Source organism: Dryobates pubescens, chromosome 2 (assembly GCF_014839835.1).
Source record: "Dryobates pubescens isolate bDryPub1 chromosome 2, bDryPub1.pri, whole genome shotgun sequence".
Classification (NCBI taxonomy): Eukaryota; Metazoa; Chordata; class Aves; order Piciformes; family Picidae; genus Dryobates; species Dryobates pubescens.
In genome coordinates, this window is record NC_071613.1 from 7,100,113 (window position 1) to 7,112,435 (window position 12,323).

At 44.5% G+C, this 12,323-nt stretch overlaps 1 protein-coding gene across 1 annotated transcript in view; it reads left to right on the plus strand.

Annotated features, from left to right (window-relative positions):
• The window catches only part of COL19A1 (collagen type XIX alpha 1 chain), a 221,109-nt gene that overhangs the window by 175,105 nt on the left and 33,681 nt on the right, over positions 1–12,323 (plus strand). Inside the window, exons 25-36 of the mRNA XM_054169651.1 lie at positions 219–272; positions 931–984; positions 1,672–1,761; positions 2,165–2,209; positions 3,011–3,088; positions 4,534–4,569; positions 6,060–6,113; positions 6,215–6,268; positions 6,578–6,619; positions 8,752–8,805; positions 9,895–9,948; positions 10,553–10,606. Of these exons, the coding sequence (XP_054025626.1) occupies positions 219–272; positions 931–984; positions 1,672–1,761; positions 2,165–2,209; positions 3,011–3,088; positions 4,534–4,569; positions 6,060–6,113; positions 6,215–6,268; positions 6,578–6,619; positions 8,752–8,805; positions 9,895–9,948; positions 10,553–10,606 (669 nt within the window). The remainder of the gene's footprint in view (positions 1–218; positions 273–930; positions 985–1,671; positions 1,762–2,164; positions 2,210–3,010; positions 3,089–4,533; positions 4,570–6,059; positions 6,114–6,214; positions 6,269–6,577; positions 6,620–8,751; positions 8,806–9,894; positions 9,949–10,552; positions 10,607–12,323) is intronic.

Sequence of the window (12,323 nt, forward strand, 5' to 3'; positions counted from 1 at the left end):
TTTGTATGCATCAGATTTTGTATGCATCAGTCCCAAATAGAGATTGGATGAAACACTAAATTAAGGGAGAATGAGCACACTCTGTATTTCTTACTCCAGGTAAAAAGATCATTCTTAGTGCCAGTTGTTTTAATCTATCTTTATGTGAGAACTCTTAACACCAAATTGCAAGAGACATGTTGACTTTTACCTCATGCCTCTGTTGCATCATTTCACAGGGACTGCAAGGACCTCCAGGACCTGTTGGACCCAGGGGACTGCCAGGAGAAGTTGTAGGTATTGGGTAGTTGCACCAAGCTGTGGAAGTGGTGGGTGTGAATGGTTAGCCAGTGAAATGGTACCACAGAATCATTAAGGTTGGAAAAGCCCTCTGAGATCATCAGCACCAACCACCAGCCCAGCACCAACCATCAGCCCAACACTAACCATAACCCAACACCATCAACCCAACACCAACCATCAGCCCAACACTAACCATAACCCAACACCATCAACCCAACACCAACCATAACCCAACACCAACCATCAGCCTCACACCAACCATCAGCCCAGCACCAACCATCAGCCCCACACCAACCATCAGCCCAGCCCCAACCATCAACCTAACACCACCCATCAACCCAACACCATCAACCCAACACCAACCACCAGCCCAACACCAACCACCAGCCCAACACCAACCATCAGCCCACTGAATGGGCTTGATGAAGCACTGAGCAACCTGGGCTAGTGTGAAGTGTCCCTGCCCATGGCAGAGGGGTTGGAAGTGGATGACCTTTGAGGTCCCTCCCAACCCAACCCATTCTACATGACTCTATGAGTACTAATGCACAGTAAATCAGTGTAAACTCATTTTCACCTGCAATTTTAGCTAAAATCTTTAAAGGAGCAGCTATGAAAGTGTACAGTTCTGTTTTGTATTAATTCCAGGGCTTACCAGGAGAACCTGGAGGACCAGGAAACCCAGGAGTGAAAGGAGAAAAGGTATGTTTCAAGCATTTTTCATTCAGAGCATATCAGTCTGGCATCTCTTGAAATAACCTTCCCTTCAATTTAAGAAGGACATTGAGACACTTGAATGTGTCCAGAGAAGGGCAATGAGGCTGGGGAGGGGTCTGAAGCACAGCCCTGTGAGGAGAGGCTGAGGGAGCTGGGGTTGCTTAGCCTGGGGAGAGGAGGCTCAGGGGAGACCTTCTTGCTGTCTGCAACTCCCTGAAGGGTGGTTGTAGCCAGGTGGGGGTTGGTCTCTTCTCCCAGGCAACCAGAACAAGAGAACACAGTCTCAGGCTGCACCAGGGGAGGTTTAAGCTCAAGATGAGAAAGTTCTTCCCAGAGAGAGTAATTGCCCATTGGAATGTGCTGCCCGGGGAGGTGGTGGAGTCCCCATCCCTGGAGGTGTTCAAAACAGGCTTGGAGCCATGGTTTAGTTGTCAGGAGGTGTTAGGTATTAGGTAATAGGTTGGAGTTGATGATCTCTGAGGTCTTTTCCAGCCTGGCTGATTCTATGACTGTATGATCATTCTGTAGTGCATCTGCATGGCTGCTTTGGGAACTGCTTTTAAAATGCAGAAGCAGGAACCCTTTCTCCTTGGAGATGCCACAGGCCAGCCTGGCAAACCATTTCTAGAACCCCCTCAATATTTCAATTCCTGAGTCAAATTTGTCTTCTAGGGGGACTCTGGGGGAATTGTGGGACCTCCTGGACACCCAGGGCCAAAAGGTGACGTGGGGCCACCTGGGCCAAGCCTGCCTGGCACACCAGTAAGTCCATTCTCTGATAGAAAATAAAGCTTTCAGTGCTTGTGGGGGAACAACTGCTAGAGATTTCTCTTTCTTGCAGTGAAAGAAATCAGAAGAATATTAATTAATTATTAATTCCTTTTTTTTTCTGGCGGGGGGAAGCTTCTTGTAGTGGTTAAGTGCAGCAAAACCAGAGGCTGGGGGGGGAAAAAAACCAGTGCAAGGCTCACTGGTGGCAGTGGGATTAACACAGAGACATCTGTGTGAACCTGTCAGAGTTCATTTGTATGGATGGAATTATTCTGCCAGGAGCATTCTTCTACTGCCTTTTCATTTCAAAACATCTGGGGGTGGGGTGGTGGTGGTTTCTGTGTCGTGATTTAGGTTTATTCCCTTCGTTTGTTGTTTGGTTGGTTGCTTTTAGGGTCCCACTGGTACTCCTGGAAGCCCAGGTCCAAGGGGACCAAAGGTATGAGCAATGTTTTATTTCTGTTTCATAATGAAACTAGTTCCCATCTAGGACCCCCAAAAGTGTCCCCAGGACCTTCTAGGACTCCCCACAGTGTCCCCAAGCCCCCTCAAAATATCCCCAGACCCCTCCAGGACTTCCCCAAAACATCTTCAATCTCCTCTAGGACCCTCAAAAGTGTCCCTAAACCCCTCTGGGACCCCCCAAAAGTGTCCCCAAGCACCTTAAAATGTCCCCAAGCCTCTCAAAGTGTCCCCAAGCCCTTCTAGGACTCCCCAAAGTGTCCCTAAACCCCTCTAGGAGCCTCCCAAAGTGTCCCCAAGCCCCCCTAAAAACATCCCCAAGCACCTCCAAAGTGTCCCCAGACCCCTCTAGGACTCCCAAAGTGTCCTCAGGCCCTTCCAGGACTCCCCAAAGTGTCCCTAAACCTCTCTAGGAGCCTCCCAAAGTGTCCCCAAGCCCCCCCATCATGTCTCCAAGCCCCTCAAAGTGTCCCCAGATCCCTCTAGGACCCCTAAAACTGCCCCCAAGCCCTTCTGGAACTCCCCAAAGTGTCCCTAAACCCCTCTAGGACCCACCAAAGTGTCCCCAAACCCTTCTAGGACCCCCAAAAGTGTCCCCAAGCCCTTCTAGTACTCCCTAAACCCCTCTAGAATGCCCCCAAAATGTCTCCCCCCCAAATGCCCCCAAGCCCCCCTAAACACCCCAAAGTGTCCCCACACCCCTTTAGGACACCCCCCCCCAAAGTGTCCTTTTTGTCAGTCAGCCTTCTTGTAACTGGAAGCCTTGTACCTTTCTTAGGGAGAAAGAGGACTACCTGGTGTGCAAGGAGCCCCTGGGGAGATGGGGCCCCCTGGAATTGGCATCCAGGGCTCCCCAGTAAGTATTCCAGACTTTGGGATTCTCATTGCACCGCTGAGAGGCAGCACCAAGCAAACAAGGCTTAGGAGAAAACCCTGGCAGGAACTCCCTTCTGACTCAGCTCCCAGCTCAACAACTTGGCCCTTTCTCCAGACCCAGAGTTTCCTGGCAGGATCCTATAGGTCCTAGAAGTGTGACTATTGATTATTTTGAGCTTCCTAGCAGGATCCTACAGGTCCTAGAAGTGTGATTACTGCTTGAGTATCCTAGCAGGATTCTATAGGTCCTAGAAGTGTGATTACTGCTTGAGTTTCCTAGCAGGATTCTATAGGTCCTAGAAGTGTGACTATTGATTATGTTGAGTTTCTAGCAGGATCCTATAGGTCCTAGAAGTGTGATTACTGCTTGAGTTTCCTAGCAGGATTCTATAGGTCCTAGAAGTGTGACTATTGATTATGTTGAGTTTCTAGCAGGATCCTATAGGTCCTAGAAGTGTGATTACTGCTTGAGTTTCCTAGCAGGATCTTGTTAAGTCTTCAAAGTGTGGCTACTGATTATTTTGAGTTTCCTATCAGGATTCTATAAGTCCTAAAAGTGTGGCTGCTGAACATTTTGACTTTCCTAACAGGATTCTATAGGGTCTTGAACTGTGACTAATGAATATTTTGAGTTTCCTAGCAGGATCCTACAAGTCCTAGAAGTGTGATTACTGCTTGAGTTTCCTAGCAGGATCCTACAGGTCCTAGAAGTGTGACTATTGATTATTTTGAGCTTCCTAGCAGAATCCTATAGGTCCTAGAAGTGTGATTACTGATTGAATTTCCTAGCAGGATCCTCTAAGTCCTAAAAGTGTGGCTACTGAATATTCTGGGTTTCCTAGCAGGATCCTATAGGCCCTCAAAGTGTGACTCCTGATTATTTTGAGCTTTCTAGCAGGATTCTGTAGGTCTTTAAACTGTTACTGCTGAATAGTTTGAGTTTCCTAGCAAGATTCTATAGGTCTTTAAAGTGTGGCTACTGAATATATTGTGTTTCTAGCAGGATTCTATAGCCTCTTAAACTGTGACTAATGAATATTTTGAGTTTCCTAGCAGGATCCCATAGGTCCTAGAAGAGTGGCTACTGATTACTTTGAGTTTCCTAGAAGGAGCCTAAACTCCTAGAAGAGTGGCTGCTGAATATTTTGAGTTTCCTAGCAGGATTCTATAGGCCCCAAAAGTGTGACTATTGATTATTTTTAGTTTCTAGCAGGATTCTATAGGTTCTTAAACTGTGACTACTGAATATTTTGAGTTTCCTAGCAGGATCCTATAGATCCTAGAAGTGTGACTCCTGACTATATTGAGCTTTCTAGCAGGATTCTGTAGGTCTTTAAACTGTTACTGCTGAATAGTTTGAGTTTCCTAGCAGGATTCTGTAGGTCTTTAAAGTGTGACTGCTGATTACTTTGAGTTTACTTGCAGGGTCCTATGGGTCCAGCTGGATCAACAGGTGTGCAGGTAGGATGGAATTCTTCTCTATAATAATAACAATAACAATAATAACAATAATAACAATAATAACAACAACAACAACAACAACAACAACAACAACAACAATAATAATAATAATAATAATAATAATAATAATAATAATAATAATAATAATAATAATAATAATAATAATGTAGTTTAAGAAGTTTACAGTAAAATCAAATAAAATTGAGTTGGTGAGGGGGTTTGGAGCACAGCCCTATGAAGAGAGGCTGAGGGAGCTGGGGTTGATTAGCCTGGAGAAGAGGAGGCTCAGGGGAGACCTTCTTGCTCTCTGCAATTACCTGAAGGGAGGTTGTAGCCAGGAGGGGTTTGGTCTCTTCTCCCAGGCAGCCAGCACCAGAACAAGAGGGCACAGTCTCAAGCTGCACCAGGGGAGGTTCAGGCTGGATGTTAGGAGGAAATTCTACAGAGAGAGAGTGATTGGCCATTGGAATGTGCTGCCCAGGGAGGTGGTGGAGTCACCATCATTGGAGGTGCTTAGGAGGAGGCTTGACAGGATGCTTGGTTGCATGGTTTAGTTGATTAGATGGTGTTGGATGATAGGTTGGACTCGATGATCTTGAAGGTCCCTTCCAACCTGGTTTATTCCATTCTACTCTAAAGCAAAATAAACATAAAATAGAAGAGAATAAAATAAAATAAAAGCTATGGGCTAGAACAGAGCAACCTAAAATGCATAAAGTAGAACAAAACAAGAGAAATGACATGAAATAAATAAAATAAAATAAAATAAAATAAAGTAAAATAAAATAAAATAAAATAAAATAAACCAAAATAAAATAAAATAAAATAAAATAAAATAAAATAAAATAAACCAAAATAAAATAAAATAACATAAAATAAAATAAAATAAAATAAAATAAAATAAACCAAAATTAAATTAAATTAAGTTAAATTAAATTAAATTAAATTAAATTAAATTAAATTAAATTAAATATAATAAACTAACCCAGAATAAAATAAAATAAGATATATAAAAGAGAATAAAATAACAAAATATAGAGAATAGACTAAAATAAATAAAATAAAATAGAATAGAATGGAATAAAATTCAAGAAATAAATAAAGTAACATAGAATAAAATCAAAAAGCTATAAAATGGAATAAAATAACAAAATACAGAAAATAGGATAGAATAAAATAAAAGAAAGGAAGAAAATAGACTAAAATAGCATAGAATAAAATCAGAAAGTCTAAAATTGAGTAAAATAAACCATGTAAAATAGAATAGACTAAAAATAAAACTACATCAATAAAATAAATTAGGTAAAATAAGTAAATAACATTAAATTGAGCAAAATAAATGAATTAAATAGACTAAGATAGCAGAGACTAGAATAAAAAATAGGGAAAAAAAATGGAATAAAAGAAAATGTATACAACAGAATAAAGTAAAATAAGTCAATGAAATAAAATACAATCCTTAAGTCACAAGTGATCTTTCCTGCCCTTAGGGCCCCAGGGGACCCCCAGGATTACCAGGAACTCCAGGTACCCCTGGTATTAATGTAAGTGGCAATTCTCTCTATATATACAGTTAAAAAAACCAACCCTGTAATGTGTCCCTTACCAATGATTTGAGGCTGTCAAATGTTCCCTTTCCTTCTAGGGTACTCCGGGAAGAGACGGCAAGCCAGGCCTGCCAGGCCCTCCAGGTGATCCTGTACGTATGCCTGCATCTGTTCTGGTGCAAATATTTCCCATTTAAAGGGAGGGAGATAACCTGCAAAGCCTAAAAGTCCAATTGATTACATTAATGATTACCTGGTTAAGTTGGACAGAGAGTGATATTGAACTAGATTTGAACCACCCCCCCATTTTTCCTTTTTGAATTATGATTTTAAACCAGCTTCAACCCATAGGTAGCTAATCAGCTCTGTGTGTAGGAAAGCCAACTGCAGAAGGATGAGAACCCAACAGAATCTGTAGTGTTGTGCAAGATATTAACTGCAATTGCCCTTTTTCATCTCAGATTGCACTGCCACTGGTGGGAGACATGGGAGCCATACTGAAGGTAAACATTTTCAGAGCTTCACTAGCTTTCTTGGCTTTATAAACCAAAAATCAGCACATGGGATGTTCCATAGGTTCAATTCCAAACTACTTGGCTTGAGATTTTTGTTAGACACTGCTTTATTTTATGGGAAAGCAGCAGATTGGATGTTAGGAAGAAGTTCTTCCCCATGAGGGTGGTGAGACATTAGAACAGGTTGCCCAGGGAGGTGGTGGAAGCCTCATCCCTGGAGGTGTTCAAGGTCAGGTTGGGTGAAGTCTTGAGCAACCTGGGCTGGTGTGAGGTGTCCCTGCCCATGGCCAGGGGGGTTGGAACTGGGTGATCCTTGAGGTCCCTTCCAACCCTGACAATTCTGTGTGATTTTGTGATTTGAAGCGTACATGAGGCCATAGCCAGCAAGTGCCTTGCCCAGCACACCCAGTCCACAGTATGAATTGCTTCTCGCTGCTGACACCAAACTGGGAGGGGTGGCTGACTCCCCAGCAGGCTGTGCTGCTGTTCAGTGAGACCTGGACAGGCTGGAGAGTTGGACAGGGGGGAACCTGCTGAGGATCAACAAGGCCAAGCATAGAGTCCTGCACCTGGGGAGGAACAACCTCCTGCACAGTAGGGGCTGAGCTGCTGGAAAGCAGCCTGGGCTCTGCAGAAAAGCTCCTGGGTGTACTGGTGGACAGCAAGTTCTCCATGAGCCAGCAATGTGCCCCCATGACCCAGAAGGCCAATAGCATCCTAGGGATGTGATAAGAAGGCCATGGCCAGCGGGTCAAGGGAGGCTCTGTTCCCCTTCTACTCCGCCCTGGTGAACACAGATCTGCAGGATTGTGTCTAGTTTTGGGCTCCCCAGCTCAAGAGGGACAGGGGACTAAAGGAGAGAATCCAACAGAAGCTGCTGAGATAGTGAGGGGACTAGAGCATGTCTCTTACAAAGAGATGCTGAGTGACTTGGGGCTGTTTAGCCTGGAAAACAGAAGGCTGAGAGGGGATCTTATCAATGCTGATTAATTACTAGAGGGTAGAGGTGAAGAGGCTGGGGCTGGGCTCTTCAGTGGTGCCCAGTGATAGGACAAGGGGCAATGGGTACAAATGAAGCACAGGAGAGTTCACTTAAACGTAAGGAAAATCATCTTTACTGTAAGGGTGATGGAGCTCTGGAGCAGGCTGCCCAGAGAGGTTGTGGATTCTCCTGCTCTGGAGACTTTCCAAACCTCCTGGACATGTTCCTGTACAACCTGCTTTAGGTGACCCTGCTTTAGGAGGGGGGTTGAACTAGATCTCTGGAGGTTCCTTCCAAGCCAGGCCATCCTGTGATACGGTGAATTCTCCACTTCATGCTGTAGCATTAATATTGGCAAAGGAGTAAATGAGGCTGGAATTTCTGAGGTATTCTTTTAAAGTGTGAAGTGACCTGCTGGGTTCCACAATGAGCAGTGTGCTCAGGAGGCTTGCCATGTGAAGAGCACACATCATTCCTGAGGGGAAAGACTGTCCTATCCTATTGGCCTTTATTAATACCTGTACTTAGGGTTTATTGACTTTCTCATTCCCAAATTGGATTTCCTTTAGGTCTGTCTTTGGCTCTTTCCCTGAATCTTTCTGTTTGTAATGGTGTTGTCTTTCTCCTCTATGTGCTGCTCTGCCTCTTAGTTAATTCTTGATGCTTCATTCCTCTGTGTTTCTGTGGTTGATGCTTCCATAAGATTGTAATTTAGCTGGAGAGTGCTTCCCTCAACGAAGCAGGAAGCCTTTTTTGCTTTAGAATTACTGTGGATTTGAAGATGCTGGTGAGTGTAGCCTCCATCTCTCCCTAAAGCTATAAGGAAGATGTTTTGCTCAAACCTACACACGCGGGTGTCTGGGACTCTCCTAAAGGAAGGCACCTATGAGTCCTCTCAAAAATGAAGCTAAACTTTTGTTAACATCATTAGAGTAGACTGTGTGAGAGATGGGGAGGGAGACAAAGGACATCTGAGCCAGCGTGTTATGGAGAAGAGAGAAAGTAGACGAGAGAAGGCTTGGTGGGGAAATGCAAGGGTGGTCACAAAGGCAGGAAGAAAGCCTTCTGCGCAGATCAGACCTCCTGCCTGTGTCATAGAAATGGTCATTTGTCACTTCACTTTCTCTCTGTTCCTCAGGGTGATCCTGGCACAAGAGGTCCTCCAGGCATCCCTGGTAGAGAAGGGCCAAAGGTAAGTTTTGAAGAGAGTACTTTGTATTGCCTTGCTGCTTGTTAAAAGTAAAAGGCCAGGCCCTCACCTTTGTCAGTCTTGACTTTTTTTAGTTTGATCCCTGACCCTGCAGCATCTGAGCAACCTCAAGGTTTGAATGACTTTTATGGTTCAGCCTTCTTCTTGTGTCACTTTGCCTTTGCTCTCCGGAGAGTGTGCAAAATGGCCAGAACAGCTCTTCTGTGTCTTGTTCCAATGAAACCAACTCAGATGTGGCTCTCCACTAAGCTTATTTCAGGAGAATCAGTCACAAGAATCCTGCAGTGAAGGAGGAGACTTCCCATATCTCCCTCAAGTGTGCAGTGGCTGGGCCACCTTGTGCACTGTGTTCCCATGGAGGTGATGGAGCCATTCCACTGGGACCTGGAGTGTCACAGATGTCAATCAAGATTCTGCTTCACTTGAACTGGATCAAATGCCACATGGTTTGGCATATGGATATCTTCTCTAGTTGAGCCTAATTCCATCAGAGTGCACTCTCTCCATTTCAGCAAGCATTTGAGCTCTTTGATATTAATAAGATACCCTAAAGAAGGTTGTGGTGAGGGGGGTGTTGGTATCTTCTCCCAATTAAGTAGTGACAGGACAAGAGGAAATGACCTCAAGTTCATCAGGGGAGGTTTAGATTGGATACTAGAGAAAATTTCCTTCCTGAAAAAGTGGTGAGGCATTAGAACAGGCTGCCCAGGGGGGTGGTGGAGTCCCTACCCCTGGAGGTGTTCAAAAAAGTGCGGACATGGCATTTAGGGACATGGTTTAATGATTAACTGTTGAATTTGATGATCTTTTCCAACTGAAGTAGTTCTGTGACTCTAAGATGTCTCCATCAGGCCTTTTGACTAGTTTGCCTACTAGGTAAAAGCCATTCATTTCCTTTCACCTCAATGTTTGAACACTCTCAGGTGGCACTGAGGCATTTTTGTTGTTTTAGGCACTGTTGCTGTAAGGACTTCATACTAGCAGATAGTAAATGGGAGTCATAAAATGCTCTGCAGAGTGTGAAAGTCATTGTCCTCTAATAGAAGCTTTTTGAATCTTATGTTTTCATAGGGAAGCAAAGGTGAACGTGGATTTCCAGGCCTTGCTGGAGAGAAGGGAGATGAGGTAAAATCATTTCTACAGCAGAGGGATTCTGATCTAAACCTCCATAAAGATCTGGGCCAGGACTGAAATGCACAGAATGTTCTTTAAAACACACACAGGGCTCCTCACCCTAGTAACAAATCATACATGAGGGGAGGTTTAGGTGGGATATTAGAAGAAACTTCTTGACTGAAAGGGTTCTCAAAGCCTGGCACAGGCTGCCCAGGGAGGTGGTTGGGTCCTCATCTCTGGAGGTGGTTCAGAGAGGCAGAGATGTGGTGCTGAGAGCCATGGTTTAACCTTGATGTTGGCACAGTTAGAAAGTGGTTGGACTGGATGATCTTAAAGGTCTTTTCCAACTGAAACAATTGTGTGTTGATCAAAGGTTGGAGGACAAGTGGTGTTTAACAGTCAAGCAAGAAGCTGCCTCTAACCTTGCTCATTTGTAACCACTTCCCAGCTCGGTGGGTTGTGGGGTTTGGGGTTTTTTTTTAAGTGTTAAAAACAATGCCAGCCTTTTAAATCAAAATACATTTTAATGTGATTATAATCCTGCTGGACATGCCGAATGTAAGTAGTTTGTGAGGTGTGAGTGGGAAACGGACGTATTCTTTTTCATTTCCAGGGCCTCCAGGGTGTTCCTGGACTGCCAGGTGTACCAGGACCCAGTGGACCATCTGTAAGTGTGTGGTATCATCTCAGCAGAGCTTACTCTAATTAGTAAAACTTCACAGTCTTAGTTTCTTGTCCTCTCTTTTGGCTTTTTGAAGAGTAATAATAAAATCTCACCCATACTGGCTCTTATAAAAGAAACGGGAGGGTGATTTCCAGCGATCTCCAGTACCTGAAAGGGGACTGCAAGAAAGGCAGGAAGGGACTTTTTACAAGGGCTTGGAGTGATAGGATGAGAAGGAATGGATTCAAACTGGAAGAGAGATTTAGGCTGGAGATTAGAGAGAAATTCTTTAGAATGAGGGTGGTGAGACACTGGCACAGGTTGCCTAGGGAGGCTGTGGACGTCCCCTCCCTGGAGGTGTTCAAGGCCAGGCTGTATGAGGCTTTGAGCAACCTGGGCTGGTGGGAGGTGTCCCTGAGAATGAATGGCAGTGGGGTTGGAACTGGATGATCTTTAAGGTCTCTTCCAACCCAAACCATTCCATGGTTCTATAAATCTTTTCAAAACCAAAATGATTCTATGAGTGGATGTCATCAAAAGTGCAGGCTCCAAGTTTGCGCCACTTAAGTGGGTTTGGAGTTTTGGCATAGGCAGAGACCCTGTGAGGCTGCAGGACTTATGAGGAGCAAACCTGCAGTGAACTGTGCACTTGCACCCAAGTTGCAGCAATAACCTTAGTAATCAAAAGACTAAAAATAATTCCAGCTAGGGGCATGGTTCAGTGGTGACCTTGCAGTGCTGGCTGGACTAAATGATCTTCAAAGTTTCTTCCAGGCAAAGATATTCTCTGCTTCTGGAAAGAGTTAATGCTGAACCCAAGTGATTGCTTGGTTTTAGTGAGGAAAAATAAAGTGTGAAAATAAGCTGAGAGTATTTAAATTCACTGAAAAATAGAACTTAAACTGTGGATGTTTCTGGGGAAAAAACCCTCTTGAATGATTTTTCTTTTCCATTTTATTCTCTACATACTGGACAGGATCTCATGAATTTGCCTGATCATTATTCATTCAGGGGTTGCTGCCAGTAATAATTCTTCCCTTCTTTCAAAACTTGTAGCACAGTTAGAGAGTTAAATGTGGAGTAGGTCAACCGGCACCTCAGCAGCCAAGCATGGTTCTTAGCATCAAGAAGGGCCCGTCAAGGTCACTGCCTTTAGTCTGCCAAGGTGAAAATGCAGCTGCAGCCACAAGTTTTACCCTTCAAAGGGCTTATCAGAAGGACACAGCTGTCCTGTCCAACAGAAGGGAGATATTTAAACCTGGATGAGAAGCCATGATTAGGTTTGTAATGTCCTTCAGAAAGCACAAGTTTTCAAAACTAAGCAGCACTGCACAAGTCCAGAGAAGGGCAACAAGGCTGGGGAGAGGTCTGGACCACAAGGCTGGGGAGGGGGCTGGACCACAAGGCTGGGGCTCAAGCCCTATGAGGAGAGGCTGAGGGAGCTGGGGGTATTTAGCCTGGAAAAGATGAGGCTCAGGGGAGACCTTATTGCTGTCTACAATTACCTGAAGGGAGGTTGTAGACAGGTGGAGGTTGGTCTCTTCTCCCAGGCAAGCAGTGACAGAATGAGAGAGGACAGTCTCAAGCTGTGCCAGGGCAGGTTTAGGTTGGATGTTAGGAAGAAGAGTGATTGGCCTTTGGAATGTGCTGCCCAGGGAGGTGGTGGAGTCACCATCCCTGGAAGTGTATAAAAAGAGACTGGATGAGGCACTTGGTGTCA